This window comes from Pygoscelis adeliae, unplaced genomic scaffold (genome assembly GCF_000699105.1).
Source record: "Pygoscelis adeliae isolate BGI_AS28 unplaced genomic scaffold, ASM69910v1 Scaffold420, whole genome shotgun sequence".
In the NCBI taxonomy this organism is placed as follows: Eukaryota; Metazoa; Chordata; class Aves; order Sphenisciformes; family Spheniscidae; genus Pygoscelis; species Pygoscelis adeliae.
Window position 1 is genome coordinate 496,914 of NW_008823871.1, and position 16,340 is coordinate 513,253.

The window sequence follows — 16,340 nt, forward strand, 5'->3', positions numbered from 1 at the left end:
CTTCCCCGGGAGCTGCGGGGGGCGATCGCCCGGCGCCCAGCCGAAGGCAGTCCCGGCTGGTTCTGGCTTTTCCTCCTCGGGGGAAGGCGCCTCGTCACGACCAAACGCCACACGACGGAGCATTGCGTTAAAAAAAAGCCCACCGCATTCCCGTTGGGCCTGTTTGATCAGAAATACGGTCGCCGAAGAAACAAATGAATGGGGTCTGGTCGCATCCTCTCAAAAGAAGCGTTGCAGCTCTCCCAGCTTGTTCTCTTGCCCAGTGAGGGACTGAAGTTCTAGGATAATAGTTCTTAGCTTTACTCTTTTCTCCCGTGTTCCGCTGCAGCACTCGCTCCCTGCTGCCCCAGGGCGTGGGGCCAAAGGTAGTGTCTCCAAAGGGCTGGTCCAGGCAGGCTTCTGCCCAGGAAACTCTTCCTTGGTGCTCCGCGGGTCTGGAGCTATAGCCCTGCCTTCTAGATAATTGTGACGGTGCGAGCATACGACGTCCAAAATAACCTTACTCCTTCTCGCTTCTTTTTTACTACAGAATTATTCTTTAGCAGGTTTGTGTTTATGGTTTATAGCCTTATCAGCTCGAATTAACTTGATGTTTCTTTGTGCTTCTACATTCAGCAGCTGTAAAAGGAGGAAAATATTCTTGTAGTTCATATCTATCTGGTGGAAAAGCTGAAAACCATCAGAAATAAATCTTCAGTAATGCTAGTGAGGCTGTGAATTAACAGCACTGTAACTTATAAACAGGCTTAGAGTATCAGGGATGTCTGTCTGAGTCTATCCCTCAGTCTCTAATTGATTAAGACTTTTTTTTAATTATGGTTTTAAAAGAAAAAAAAAAGCTTAAGCTTTATGCTCAAGTTTCCTGCTGTCCACTTTGTAACAATGGAAACATATCTAATGTTTAAAAACTTTTTAAAAAAATAATTAAAAAATCAACGGGGGGGTAACTTGTTTGGTGGTACTGGAATCCAAGGTCTGGGTAGCCATGGAAACTAGCGTGTCTTTTTAATTGTAAAAAAGAGGCTGCTTTGGTTGTGGGGTTGAGAGAAGAGCAGAGGAGCCTGGGCAGATTTTGGTTTGTCGCTTGTGCCCCTTCTACAGGTTCTGGTTGTACAGCAGCGGCTTTCAGTCCCTAAGACTGTTCCTTAACCAGCATTGATTTGTAGGAATAAAGATCCGAAAGGAAAAAATGGTATTATTAAGCTCTACCATAATATCTAGACAAAGTTTTTAAAATCTTTATATTAAAAACACTTAGAAAGATATTGTATATATTTTTTAGTATGCCTATAGACTTCTGCAGAATACATGTATGTAAGTACTCAGATTTTAAAATTTAGAAAAAGATTTTGAGATTTTAACACTTGGAACAACGAGCATACCTGACTCTATCAAATTTTCCCTCTGAAGAAAATAGTAGGATAGCTAATGTAGTTCCAGTTTGATACACTAACACATTTTAATTAGTATGCATGCTTATTACAGGCATCTGCATATAATGAAATGAAACCGTAAGCAGCTACTGGATGGGGATAATACATCGTAAGCTCTGTTCATCAGCTTTCAAAGTTTCCCGACCAAAACCATCCCCGGAAGCCCTAGTGCAGGCGGTAGTTAAGCAGCATTCTCTCATGTTGGGGTAAGACTGTTAAGGTTAAATGCTGAGAGGAACTTAAGTATATCAGTATCTTCTCTTTAAAAGACTAAAGGGCCTTTCATACGGTCTTTCAGCCAGTAACCTGAAACATCAACTTCTTTATGGTCTTCTGCTTCTGGGTTTGGGATCCCGGAGTCGCCTGGCAGGGGAATGTTGGCAGCATCCTGGGGAAGAGGACGAGGACAACAATATATCGATGAGATGTAACGTATGTGTTTCTCCTCACCTCTCTTCCCAGCTTAGGCAGACCATGACAAAGTTCTGTCAAGAGCATTTGGCTCCAAAGGCCCAACAGATTGACCAGGAAAATGAATTCAAAGGCATGCGGGTAAGTATTTCATGTGTGCATTTAAAATAGATGGTAGTGAAAGCCTGTCTGTGCTTTGATCTGCACGTTAGTGCAGACAAAGAATCCCAGTCCGCACCACAGGAACATATGCATTAACTTTTCAAACTTGAAAGCCATAGAGTAAACAATTTTTTGATTTCCTGTTTTATCTTTTGTTAACAACTTCAGCAACCTGGGGCAGAACCCAGCCAGCATGCAATTGAGAAAAAAAAAAAACAACCACCCAAAAAGATGGATTGGTAATGGGCTTGTTTGGATTCTCATCGTGGTATTTCTGCTTGGCTCTATTCAGACTCCTCTAATACGTGCTTTGTATTCTCCTAGCTAGGACCCTTTCTCGGACATCTGAGTTTCCTCTCAAATTTGTTGTGGAAATATTGTGCGCAAATGCTGAAATGTAGAGTTGTTTGACTGTCGGGCTGAAACTTGCCTTCCTAATAAAAACAACAAATTCTGTGCAACAGGATGGTTTGATTGATGAAACTGAGAGATCTAACTATTGGTTTTCATAAGCTCCACAAGACTTAAAAAGCTCAGAACATCTGCTAGGATTTCCCAGAGCTCTGATGTTGACATTTTCAGGGATATATGTGCAGCTTTGAAGTTAAGTGTATAAATTTAGTCTGGCGCACCAGATGTCATCCAGAGCTATTGCGTAATACTTTTTGAAGTCTCTGGAGACTATTCACTGATAATTATCTTATCGCTGGATGCTGAGGCCATGTGACAAGCGTTCACCTGTGTGTCCATCACGTAGTGGAGGAGAGGCTGCACTCTGAAGCAGCAGCAAAGAGACGGCCCTTCCAGCATATGTGCGGTCCTCATTGGTGACACCCTCTGCTGCTGCATTACGTCACGGCTTCCCTCTTACTCTGTGATGCCGTGTGCCAGACACAGCTGATGTGTATGTCTCAAGTCAGGCAGCAGCTCTGTGCCTCGAATCATGTGGCTGTCACTTGAGCGGTGGTGGTGCCAGAGGGACAAATCTGGGTGACAGGCAAATGGAGGAGTCGGCAGTCAAGGAGGACAGCTTGTCCTCTAGCAGGTGAACTTTGTAGCATAGGTGTCCAACTATGCAAAACTCAGTAGTGCTATCCAGTCCCCATGTGTGTCCGGTGTCCTGGCAGTCTTGAAAACCTACAAGTTATGTACTTGAGCGGCCCTTGTGGATTCGGCTCCCTTAGCTTCACGAGTCCAAAGTGTTCACAAATTCTCTGTTGTGGTCACCTTTTATAACTTGTCTGGTACCGCCCGCAAGGTGGGCAGCACCTCTGTCTGCCCCAGCTGTAACATTCCCATTTTTTAATCTCTCCCAAGGAGGCCTCCTTGGCTTTACTTACCAGTTTCTGTTTTACTAGAAGAGTTCAATTGCCAGCTAATAGCAACTCTTCTAAGTATTTCCAGGGTTTCAGTCATGGATAGCTTATGCTAACCGCTGTTTGCGGTAACCACAGGCTGATAGGCCTACACAGTGCTGCCAAAGCACAGTGACAAGGATGCATGAGATAAAAGACAAGCATAAATTTAAGTCATAACATCCTAACATCTCTTTAGCAAGAGATAGCATATGAAAGCCTAAAAGTGCAGTTTTTGAAATTAATGGGAGGTTTTAATTCATCAAAATTCTCCTTAAACTGGGCAATGAGTTAAATCTTAGGACCCGTCCTTCCAGAATTACATTTAGGCTTGTGAATTTTCACTGAATCCAACAGACTACTCCCATGTGTAGCGTAACTAACGTCCTTAAGTTTGTGTGGGTTCTTAGTCCAAAGGATGGACCTGCTGCTGCAGGAGGAGTAGGTATTGATGTCTTTATCTCTGAGATATCACAAGAATAAGATAAACTGATGTGTCCGGTGAGCTACCTGGGAAAACTTCTTGTGCTGATGCCCTGACTGCGAGTCTGGACTGATTGCTTGTTCTGTATTTGTAGGAGTTTTGGAAGAAACTTGGGGAACTGGGTGTCCTGGGGATCACAGCTCCTGGTAAGTCTGTTCCCACCTTTTACCTTCTGGTGGGTGATTCTTCAAACAAATGAGAGGCTACTTAAACTCACCCTTTCCAGTTCATGACAGCCTTGTCTGTGATGTGACATCCTTTTTGTCCAGAAGCTCCTATCCTCCTGTTTTTTAAAAACTCTCTCTGGCAACTTTTTTTATTCTTCGGTGAATCAGAATCCTTTTTCCTTGTTAGACTTCTGGATGATTACAAAATGCCTTTTACAATTTAAAGGTACTGTTCAGAAATGGTTTCTCCAGATATAACATATGCAACTCAAACGTGTTTGCGCTTCTCTAATATGAAGCGTTTGCTGCAAGTTTTGAAGAACGAGAGCTATAGATAAAAGTATCCTAGAACAAACATCCATCTCTAATAGGAGAAGTTAGAGGGTATAAAACAATGCTGTGAAAAGCTGTGATAACTAATGGAGAGCTGACCACATCCAACCAGTCAGAAAAAATCAGGGTAAATCTTATTCAGCCTTGTCCAGGTTGGTTGAAAAGTGTTTTGATTAATGTTATAGATTACTGAGGCTGCTATGGTCATGCTGAATGCACTAACACAGTGTAATGAGGAGAAGCCCTTAGTGGAGAAAAGCAGCCAATGGGGCCTTTATTTCCCCATCGTAAAGTCTGTGTTTCTAGATGTGCGTGTGCAAAGGCTTCTGCAGAAGCAAGCTGAATAGCAATGTGTTGAAATAATGCCTCTGCATTTCTTTCAGTGGCACTGAGTCTGCTTGAAAGAGTCTGTATTTCTGCTTTCTTTCTCTTTTACTCTTCCCAATTTACTGCTGCTCCTGTTTTTTCTCACTCTTACCTTCTTTCTTCTTTGATGTTGTGCCTGAGGCTTACAGCAGTTTCCCACACTATAAATAAGCCATCCCCTCATGAGTCCTGTCCTTTTTGATTTCCTCGAAGATTTGCCTCTAAAACTCTCCTATGCTCAGAATTTTTTGCCTCATTTTTGATTGTATAGCTATGTGCGGTTTCTTTATTGGCATTGGTTTTGTTGTAGGAGGTGGAGACTAGGATTTAGGATGTAAAATCTTATGAGGGCATATGCTCAATTAAATGCCATATTTCGGCACCAGTGGATCAAGTCTATTAAGGGAGCATTTTAAATAACAGTGCTTTTTGTTTTCTTTTTAAAACTAAGAAAACTATGTTGGTTTGATGTAATTTTCCATTTATTTTATAAAGAGCTAAGTTAAGAAATGCAAATATGTAGCTACCGTGGAACGACAATACAGGCATGTTGTACATAAAGAGTAATTTTGAAAGGGCAGCATCACTAACTCACGCTATGGTTTGTATTATATGAGGAGTTGTCTGGCAGGGTTATTTTCTTGTACCTCTTGCAGTACAAGGCAATCATGGGCCAGTACTGCTTACAGCAGGCAGTTACCTTTCCTTTCTTGAGGCGATAGCGCCAAACCCGTCCATTCTATAGGAATGAATAGAAAACTCTCTCCTTTTGGCATATATGAGAAATTGCTAAACCCATCTTTCAGGATATTGACAGTAAAACGCCAAACTCTGGTTTGTAGTAGGGAGGTGATTTCAGAGGATAGAGAGCCCTGCAGATAAAGACAGGAGTGGGAATGAGTGACATGGGAGGAAAGGCTGCATCTAACACCAGTGGCTGTTGTGTTAATTTGACGAGATAGGGGCCGTGGCCCTCTCTGAGTCCCGGTTGTGCACTCAGCTCTTTGGTCGCTCTGAGCATACAAACGTATTTGCTCTTACCGTTGTTGCTGCTTGCTTACAGCGTTCATGTTGATGACGAGTGAGTGCTCCCAGATTACCTCCCTGACCCATTCACAGTGTTTATGTCCTCCTGTTTTAGTTCTTCTCTTAGCAGTACAATCACTTGCTTCTTGCCTGTAGAACGAAGCTTTTACTTCGGGATGTGACTGTATTTGTGTGTATATAAATGTGCGTGTAGGTATATATATGTATATATTTATGTAGGCTGTCAGCTGCTCAAGGCCATTATGCATTTCTCAGCCTTCTCTTTTTCCCTGCCTTCTCTCTCTCCCTGTTCTACTGTGTGCCTTTCATCTTAGCCACCAGTTTTAGACTCAGCTCAGTGTGCCTCGCTAGATTCCCAGTTACGATGGTCATGCTGCTCTGTCTCACCTCATCCTCTCTTGAAATCCACATTCTTGCCACTGTTGAATCACAGCAGTTACATTTGCGGATCTTTCTCATTCCAAATCGGCCACCCATCAAAATGTTGGTCTCCTGCACATTTATGGGCATAGAAAAGTCCCTAGTGCCCCACTTTTTGAGCAGTTTGAGGATTCCTCACTTGTTTAGGGGTCCTTGTTATGGCAAATGTGTGGACTTTACAAACTCTGCCTGTGTTCCTTTGTCCCCTCACCTAATACAGGTTGCCACTTTGATTTAATCTTTGTGATAACATTAAGGTTGCATTTAAGGATGACTGAGGAGAAGGACTCGCTATTGTGCAAGTGTCAGTAGCATGTTTCAGATGTGTCCTTATGCATGTTATATGTATAAAACTATGCTGTAAAAGTAAATTATTGATTATGCTGAAGAAGTAACATCACTGTGCCTTTAAGATAAGAAAACTGAAATTCAGAGAGGGTGGGGAAAGCCAGAGGTGCCCAGCTCAGGTACAGTGTCAGTCAAAACAGAAGCTCTCTTGTAAGTGTCTTAGATCTCATTCAGGACTGAGCCTGACCCTGGGATCTTGTGCATGTGCGATACACTCCATGGTGGTTAACGTGAGGTTCCTCTTCTCTTTTCAGTGGAATACGGTGGATCTGCTTTGGGGTATCTGGACCACGTGCTGGTGATGGAGGAAATTTCTCGTGCATCAGCAGCTGTTGGGCTTAGTTACGGTGCCCACTCAAACCTTTGTATCAACCAGCTAGTGCGTAACGGCAATGATGCCCAGAAAAACAAGTACTTGCCCAAGGTATGTGGCTGGAAGAGGGGGGCGAAGCTGGAAAGCATTTGGGTTTTGGCTGCGTGCAAGGATGAGTGTCTTTCACGGCGTGTAGCATTTTAAGCACTAGCTGATTTCAGTCACCCAACCTTTAGGAAATACTGTACTTGCCAAACTTGCCCTTCTCTAGCTTGTTAATTTTTGTCCTATTAATCCATATTGACCTCTGCCTGTGCCGAGGTCCATGTCTATAGGCAGCATAGTCCAGCTCTCTGGAGCTGTGTTGCTAAATGAGACTTTGAGGTGACACTGGATGATATTCTTCCAACTTCCCAAATCGTTTTGAGAGTTTTGAATGAAACTCACTGCTTTCCTATTTTATATTCTCCATTTTTCACTGCCCAAATGCTTGGTTTGCCTATGCTATATTAACTACATGTGAAACTTCATCATTTGGGGCATCGATGTTTGTGACTCAAACGCATGTTAAACAGATTTCAGTATTTAAATGCTTGGAAAAACTTAACTAGTACATTGAATCCCAGCTACTGAAATTATCAGCGAAATGATCAGTGTAAGAAACCTTATTTAAACCACATGCAAAGTACAGTGTTGCTTCCTCGAAGCTTTGTGCAGCCTGTTAATATGTAACCCTGAATTGTCCTCATTGCTGCTCAGGTGTATTTTAATGCCCTCATTCACTGCCTTTCAAGATGAGATATGTGATCACTTTAGTTCTTAGTTGTCTTGGTTCATGACAGAATACTTAATGGTACTTAACTAGTTTTGAGCATATCACGAAGACTTCTGTAGAAATGCGCTGATGGATTGAATTGGTTGAACGTGTATCTTAAGCATTGAGCCTATTTTTTAAAAAATAAGAGATGAAAAGGAGGAGAAGACGGATAAAAGTACACAGGGAGAAAACAAAAGGCAAGGAGAAAAGGGCAGGATGAAAGGAACAGCGAAGAGGAAGCAACAGCTATGCCAGAGCCTGGTATGAGCAGGCACAGAAGGAGGGTGTCCATCTGCTATTGTAGCGTGAGTGTGGGGGGACCGGGCTATGAGAACGTTGCTAAGAACTTTGCAATCTCTTTTCATCCCCCTCATTGGCCTTTTGTGTTTAACAACTCTTGTTTATGTAAAAGGGCAGTCATAAAGTGCAGAACAAGGAGCTTGTGAAAGGCATATGGCTGCCTGCATGGTTCTTTTGGCACCTTCCTGGAGATGGTGTTTTATAAGCAGGGCTGTACTCGTCTAACTCAGACATGAGCTGAGTCATCCTTCTCATCCCACTGTGATTTGGTTCTGTTCCTTCAGCAGAGCAGCACAAGGGAGCTCCCTGCTAGGACTCCACCAGGAACAGCGGCTCTTGTTTGCAGTTCTTGCATAGAATAGCTACTGTGGAGATTCAGTGCAGAAAAAAAAAATGGAAGGCAGGCTAAAGAGGGAATGGTATTCTCCCTCCCTTTCTTATATTTGTCTTTTCTTCCAGCTAATCAGCGGGGAGCACATTGGAGCCTTAGCAATGAGCGAACCCAATGCTGGATCTGATGTTGTGTCCATGAAGCTGAAAGCAGATAAGAAAGGTAAAGCCTGTCATGTGCTGCCTGGGAAGATAGCCGTTGTAAATAATGTCTCCTGTAAATTTTGACTAACCTCCCCAACACCACTGAGATGCGGTGCTTAGTCTTGGGTATACCAGGCTGTGTTTGCAGGCTTGTGCTGCCTCCCAGGAGATTCAATGTGTGATAAAGCCAGGTAGTGAAGATACAGGGTGGATGGTTGAAGGTCTAAAAGCGGACTTCTGATTATGGTGGTAGAGGTTGGTGGTATTATGGAATCAGTGCTAGGTGCCTTAGTTCGTCAGGCATTTGTTAAACTGTCTTTGGACTCCAGAAATTAAGGAAATGAGTTTTCTTGAGCTTGGGAAGGATTTGTGCGTGCTGTTTGTGGGGGTCTTAAAGAACATTCTTGGAAGCCTGTTTTGAAGTAAATGGAGCGAGGATATAGGTGTTGCTCTGTTGTCTGTTGTGAGCTAACAGATTGCAGCTCTCTGCTTCTAGGAGACTACTTTGTTTTGAATGGGAACAAATTTTGGATCACCAATGGGCCAGACGCAGATGTTCTCATCGTTTATGCTAAAACTGACATTAATGCTGTTCCAGCCTCCCGAGGTATAACTGCGTTCATTGTGGAGAGGGTAGGTTTAATAATTCTCACAAGCTTATTGTAGTGTGGTTTTTAAAGCTAACTCCTTCACCCTAACTGGCTCACTTAAACCCCAGCTAGTGTTCTTTCTGTAACTGTCAGCCCCTTGCTCAAAGACAAACTACTCCCTGCCTGAATTTTATAAACCGATGAGATGAGTCCTCTGCCCCAGTGACATGGCATACTGCACTGTCAGCTGGGCACTCCTGAATTTTGGTATCCAAGCATATAGCCAGTCTTTTGGGCTAGAAATGTGGAGAGAATGGACAAGATTCTAATACAAAAGGGCTTGTTTGCTGCCAAAAATTGCCAGAGATATTGGAGGCCTTGTAAATATGTCCTACTATCCCATTATCTGACTTTGTGGGGTTTTTTTTCAGCCAAGACATTAAAATAGCTCTATTCATTTCTTCCCCCCATTTTCTTGCACTGCCCCTTTGGAATCCTGAAATGATCCAAACATGGATGGAGAGCAGGTCAAAGGGAGCAGAAACAGGCTGTTCAGCGGGGAGCACTTGGAAAACAGGAATCTGTTGGGTTTTTTCTTCCCTTTTAATTATTTGAGGCTATGCTATGCACATCTCTGTCACCACAAGGAAGACAGGAAGCTGTAATAAAATAAACGGTACTGGAAATATAAAATCTCAGAGATCAGTAAACCTTCTGATGGACTTAACCTGACTTAGCAACTAGAATAGTTCAGTTACTGGCAAAGCTTGCAACCCTTACTCTAGGAGAGTCAGTGTTGGCAGCTGTCCAAATAATTGATCTATTTAATATTAATGTGCATTAGAAAACAGATGCTCTCAGTTCATATGTGCCCCCACATGTACGTGTGTCTCTGCTCATTCGCTTCCTCTGCACTTGCACTTAAACCTGCTCTTGTTCCCAGAGTGGGCAGTTCACTTTGACTCCCTTTGGTACCCTATGCATGTTCATGTGGTCAGGGAAATTTCACAGATCTCTAGTGATTTTATTTAGTCTGCCAGAACTGAGATTTGAAATGTATTTTTACTGTCTCGACTTTGCAGGGAATGCCAGGTTTCAGCACAGCCCAGAAGCTCGATAAGCTGGGAATGAGAGGGTCTAATACCTGTGAATTGATCTTTGAAGACTGCAAGATCCCTGGTGAGCTGGGTTCAAATCAGGGCAGTATGTATGTGGTGGTTTCCTGCCTTCTTGATCAGATAAATTGGATCACTAATTACATGCGTGTTCAGACTGTGACCTAGAGGGCTTTGCAGATGGTTATCTGCTCTTTGGCAGCCTCGCAAGGGAGCTGGTGGAACTGGAAAAGTGCGGTCTACTGGATTGCAGTGAATGAGCACATCCCTTGTTAGGTCACTCCTGTTTCACCCTCATGGACCTAACTTAACCGCTGCTTCTGCAAAGCCTAGGTGAGGCTTCTAAAGAAACTTATTTGTTTCCATTATCTTGTATATAGGAGAGCTTATTTGCCTTGAAGATTTTTTTTCTCCAAAATCACTGGAGACTATCCAACAGACTTTTGGTTTGCCTGTAGCATTTCTTTTGGGGTCAGAGCCTGAAAATGGACGTCCTTTCCCCCATTAGTTAGTGCAGCAGGGGCCACTGTAATGGCCGTTTTTGTTACTCCAGTGGCTATTTTTGTCGATAGAAAAATTACAGCCTCTATATAGCAAGTGGAGGAGATGCCTTATCTGAACTCATAAAAATCCTAATTGCATATCTGCAGAGCAAGTAGCTCTCCTGCTCCCCATACACCACTGAAAGCTGCTTTGCAGTAAGTAGAAGAGTTTCAGCTGAAATCTGACATTTCTAACTTTATTGGATCCCTCCACTCTGAAATCAGAAAGGCCGGTGCCTCAGTCTTCAGATCATCTCCTGGGTAATCATCTGTACAGAACAGCATGTTCTCATGGTAACGGGATTTCCATTTTCTGATAACTCAGAGAAGCACATCACTGCAGTGTTGAAAGTTAACACACTTTGCACTCTGGCCATTAATGCTGCTTCTGATCTTCTGCCTTGGAAGCTGAACCAGTTTAATGCCATTTCATATGTCTGCAGGATCTTTCTCTCAGATCAAGGTGTCCTCTAGCACTGCAATTCCATCCACTTCAAAATACGTGGGTTTCACTGTCAGCCATGCTCCACTGAGCAGCTGGTGTTTTCCTCATACTAAGTGTTGTCCATGGATTCATTCGGTCACATCACATTGATAACAGTTCGTTCAGAGCCCCAACTTTTTTTTTTTTTTTTTTGCTGTGATAGGCAGCCAGCAGGTCTGCCCGCCTTGTGCAGTCAGCACGCGTGTCCTTCAGCCCACCACACACCTATCCATCCCTTTTCCCTGGACGTACAGGAAAGTGTTCAGGCTATTCAGTCCTTTTTTTAGCTGTGAGATGTCATTACTCATGAACAGCTTTGTCACTATATTATTACTGATGCTGGCGTTTGTGTTCTGTTCTTCAAAGTAATGTTTGCTGTTACTTGTCTGTGGGGCTTTTGAGCTTTTTCACTGAAAGCCAAGCTTCATTCTTCTTCCTCTTTCTAGTTCCAGTATCATGATGATGGCCCTGCAGAGGCTGCACTTCTCCATACGCTACGTCAACATGCTTTTCAGTAAGCAGGAGACAATGCAGTCCATGAGCTTCTGCCACTGAAAAACAGATTATTTATTTCAGGAGACTATCTGCATGTGTCCGAGTCCTGTCTCATTTTCACTTTGCATATTACACCCCTCAGATCTCTTGTGATCAAAGCCTGAAGTATATGTCCGTTCTCCTATATGGCGTGATCAGTGGATAATCTCTGTCCATCTACAAAGCACAGTTGTTAGGCTTTAAGTTCTCTCCTGGCTGTAAGAGTACAGCCTTGCTGAGATGAGCCTTTTGTTCCTGCTTTTCTTTTTATACTTGTTAACATCAGCACGTGCTTTAGATTGTCCTAAAGTGAAACAGTTTCTTGAGGTTTTTTCTCAGCCCATTATCTAATGTGGCTATTTTCCTGTTCCATTTCCACAGAAATAATACTTGTCTTTTTAAAACATTTATTTATAACAACTGCAGTGTTCTGTTCAGCCCTTCTCACAGAAGGGGGGATAATGACTGTTCATATTCTCCAATCTCAGAAGACTAATATATGTCACTCCGACGTGTGATAAGTGGTGAGCTTTGACTGCTTGCCTGTGTAAGCTTCGGTTCCTGTATCGGGAATGCTCAGAGAGGTGACCCAAGCATATCAGACCAGGATTTGCATTCATTTCAAATACACACTCAGTAGACATCAGATGGTAGTGCTGTCAGTTTGGGTTAGATACAAACTAATGGGATGGTGAAGGGGGCTCCCAATTTGTCCTCCCAGGCTATTAAGTCTCCTATTCTTGTCGGTACAAATGCTGAGCTGCAAGATCTCTGGAGAGCACCTTACTCTTCAGAAAATAGGGAAGAGAATAGCAGTGATTGTAGGATGCACTTTATAACCCTTTACTGCCTCTTCCTTTTTGGCTTTGGCTGGATTGAAAAGACATTGCAGTGGCAGGGAGTATATGTATCAAGACTCAGTGTCTGTCTAGCTCATCCTGAATGTTTGTGCCTCAAGCCAAAAAGAAAGGTGAATGGGACTGAAAGTTTGAATCCTCTCCCCAGCGAACACAGGCCCTCAGACAACAGCCTATCTTAGTTTTGCACATACGTAAATCACTTTCCTTTGCTGATTGCAGCTGAAAATGTGTTGGGGACAGTCAGCAAAGGAGTCTACGTTCTGATGAGCGGATTGGACCTGGAGAGACTCGTGCTGTCTGGTGGGCCACTGGGGTAAGGGTTTGTCATCTTTTATAGATGGTAAGGCCAGAAGGGTCCTTCACGATCTCCTAGCCCAGTGGGTCTCCAACTGGGGTTGCAGCTCTCAGCAGGATGCATCTTGGATGGAGAGCTGAGATACTGGGACAGCTTCTGGGAGGAGAGGAAAGGCTGGGAGGAGGTGGCTGGGTCAGAGCTGTGGGAAGGAAGCAAGCTGCGGAGGAGGTGGGAGCAGGGAGATCCTGTAGCTGCTGGGTGCTCTAGCTATGTCGTAGCTGCTCGCTGCTCTGATGGACTCCTGCTGGAGGGTACTCGGCTCGGCCCTCCCAGGCAGCCACGGCTTGCTCTGCGTGTGCTCCACCTTTTCCTTCAGCTCCTCTCACCTCTCCACTCCTCATGCAGTTTTTTTCAGTTTGAAAGCATCTATGTGGAACAGCCTCTGAGGGGCAAGGGATAGAAGCAATGCCAGAAAGAAAGTTTGCAAATCTCTGCCTTCCAGTGTAGCACAGGCCACAGACCCTCCAGAGCAAGCTTTTGAAAATAATAGTCTTGACGTAAACATTTCCAGAGATGGTAAATCTGCCTTGCTTGTGTATCCCTACAGTGTGTATTACTCTGGGGATAACCAGCTCATTTGCATTACTGATTCCTTAAAATCTAAACGACTACCCAGACTGTCACACAGAAGGACCACTGGACTGGGTAAAGGGTTTGTTCTTCATTTATTCAGTCCTTAAGCTCCCCAGTAATTATTTTTACCCTACAGTCCTTTTGTCCTCCTAAGTGGTCTCTCTGTATTAATCCTGATGTGGAAAGACCATCTTCTACAAAGCAGAAGGAGGATTTTTCAGCCTTCTTGTTCTTGCCTCTGCTTTTTTATGGTATTGACTAGTACTCCTTGAGTTGGTGGTCTCTGGAGGTGAAAGGCGGCACAAACTGTCCTGGCCACAGTTGTAAGAAAGCTCTTCAACTCTTCGTCTCAGTCCCCTGAATTAAGAAGTTAAGACCTTGCCACAAGACGTCCCAAATGAGCAATATGTAGAGCACTAGGGAGAAAAATGGGACCTTTGGATTTTATTCTTAGCATGGTTTGAGCGGAGCTATAGGAAGACAGCAGCATATCATTTTAGGTATGAGAACCTTTTTGCCTTAGATTGTGCTTCCAAGGTTTAATTATTATTAATTAATAGTTCTGTTGTTTTCCTGCATATCTGTGCTTTTCTTAGGCTCATGCAAGCTGTTCTTGACCACGCAATTCCATACCTACATGTAAGAGAAGCGTTTGGACAGAAAATTGGCCACTTCCAGGTGAGGCAGAAAAGGAATTAGAGATTTTTGTCGTCTTGCTTTTCTCTCTAAAAATGAGAAGACAAAGAGCTCTGTCGTGGGAGGGCTTTGCATGGAGAAGGTTGCCTGGAGTTTGTGCTGGGTTGCGTGATGTAGTGATGTGGTGAGAAGGTGAAAGGATCTCTGAGCCTGTTTACCGGAGGCCACTGTTGGTGGGTGAGGGACTGCAGCTGACATCTGGGAGTCTGTGAATTGACAGAACCTCCAGCGCCCTCATATATGTCTGCTGAATCCATGTCTTCTCATTTGTCTAGTTTCTCTGAGATAGTTTGGGGAATGGGTGATCCCCAGTACTCATGCAGAAAATAATCTTCCCCTCACTCACGTTAATGTTTCTCTCGTCTCCTGCGACGTGCAGCTCATGCAGGGCAAAATGGCTGATATGTACACACGGCTGATGGCGTGTCGGCAGTATGTCTACAACGTGGCAAAGGCCTGTGACAGGGGCCATTTCAATGCAAAGGTGAGCTGGCTTCCACCTGGACTGTGTCTGCTGTACTGGAGGTTAAAGTGACTTGCTCACAGCCCTGAGTGCTTTTTTTCCCCCCAAAGAAAAAGAAAGCCTTGTTCTACAAGGCAACAGATTTAGCAGCATCAGTAGGTGTTTATTGGAAGCCCAAACACAATATCCTGGCTATTGTAAGGGGCTGTAGCAATCACTGTGAGGTGTTGTCATCTCCACAACCGGCACTGTCACCACACCTCTATCAAAGGAAGGGACTAAGTGTTTAACACTTGGAGCACAGAGCCCTGCGTCCCAAATCAAATCACATTGGTCTCCTGTGGGTATGATGTGCATTCGTGAGAGACCAGCTTCCCTGCTGCACTCCTCCTTTTTTTTCTGTTAATTTTTCTGTCTTCATGTGGCCTTTACAGACCTGACACAAGTGTTCTGCAGTGACAGAAAGACTGCTGCATCTTCTTGCTCCCTGGGGAATGAATCCTGTGCCTTTGTGATCAAGTATTTCAGGCTTGTTAGTAGATGTCTGTAGAGCAATGGAAAGGTCAGAGCAACGTGGAGATTGGAGAAGGGCGGGTGACACCTTTGCTGACTCTGTCATCATTGTGACTCTCCTTTAGGACTGCGCTGGGGTGATCCTGTATTCAGCAGAGTGTGCTACCCAGGTGGCTCTGGATGGGATTCAGTGTCTGGGTAAGTCACTGGCAGTGGTTGTTTCTTTGAGTGATTGCTGGAGAGAGCCAAGCGCAGTGCAAGAGCACTGCTCTCTCCCATCCCACCCTCAGTCCCTGAAATCAGAGAGAAGAAGTGACTTGTGACTTCTTTTTGGTTGCAGGTGGGAACGGCTACATCAATGACTATCCGATGGGGCGTTTCCTGCGTGATGCCAAGCTGTATGAGATAGGGGCAGGCACCAGTGAAGTGCGCAGACTTATCATTGGCAGGGCATTTAATGCCACTTTTAAGTAACGTCCACCAGTGGAGAGGCAGCACCCTGACCACCATGAGGCCTTTGACCATAGAGGCTGGAGCGCACAACTCTTTTTCTTCCTGCTTGTGATTCTGGGATCATCGCTTGTGGACTCTTTTCTGCCTGCTCTGTGACCAGATGCTGCTGGACTGGGCTTTGACAGAATGAATCAGACCATAGCATGGAAGGAAAAGTGGTTTTTTCCCTTCTTGTGATCATCCTGATTCATCCTGTTCATAAACCATCCTGATTCTCAGCGTTACAGAGCCGAGGTTCATCCAGGGGATGTATCACCATCGAAGCAGGCTGGTGAGCTGTGTGCCTGGAACAAGAGGCAGCCATTACTGAGCACAGAAAGTCAACCCTCCCCCCCAAAAAAAATGGACAATGAGGGAAGAATTTTGTTCTTTTAAAAAAACCTGAGTGCCATTAAATAGCTAGCATTTAGCATAGTACCACTGGAAGGTGAAATTTCCCATTGTGACCTTCTGATAGGATTAATAGCTTCCATTTTGGGAACCCGACGCCAACCACATCATGGGGGTGGCTGTCATGGCCACTCAAGCATCATCGGTGCACAATGAGTGTTTTTGGTGATGATTCCTAAAACCTCGTTAAAATAACACGTTTCTTTGCATACTTCCTTTCCT

The 16,340-nt window shown here is 44.1% G+C and overlaps 1 protein-coding gene across 1 annotated transcript; it reads left to right on the top strand.

Moving 5' to 3' along the window:
* The first annotated feature begins 1,308 nt into the window (after positions 1-1,308).
* On the top strand, positions 1,309-16,141 carry IVD (isovaleryl-CoA dehydrogenase). The gene is made up of 12 exons (XM_009333873.1): positions 1,309-1,314; positions 1,896-1,985; positions 3,940-3,991; positions 6,781-6,950; positions 8,416-8,509; positions 8,987-9,123; positions 10,163-10,259; positions 12,835-12,928; positions 14,140-14,221; positions 14,619-14,723; positions 15,341-15,413; positions 15,556-16,141. Exons 1-12 carry the CDS (start codon positions 1,309-1,311, stop codon positions 15,687-15,689), a joined length of 1,134 nt encoding a protein of 377 aa, XP_009332148.1. The 3' UTR covers positions 15,690-16,141.
* The last annotated feature ends 199 nt before the right edge of the window (positions 16,142-16,340 follow it).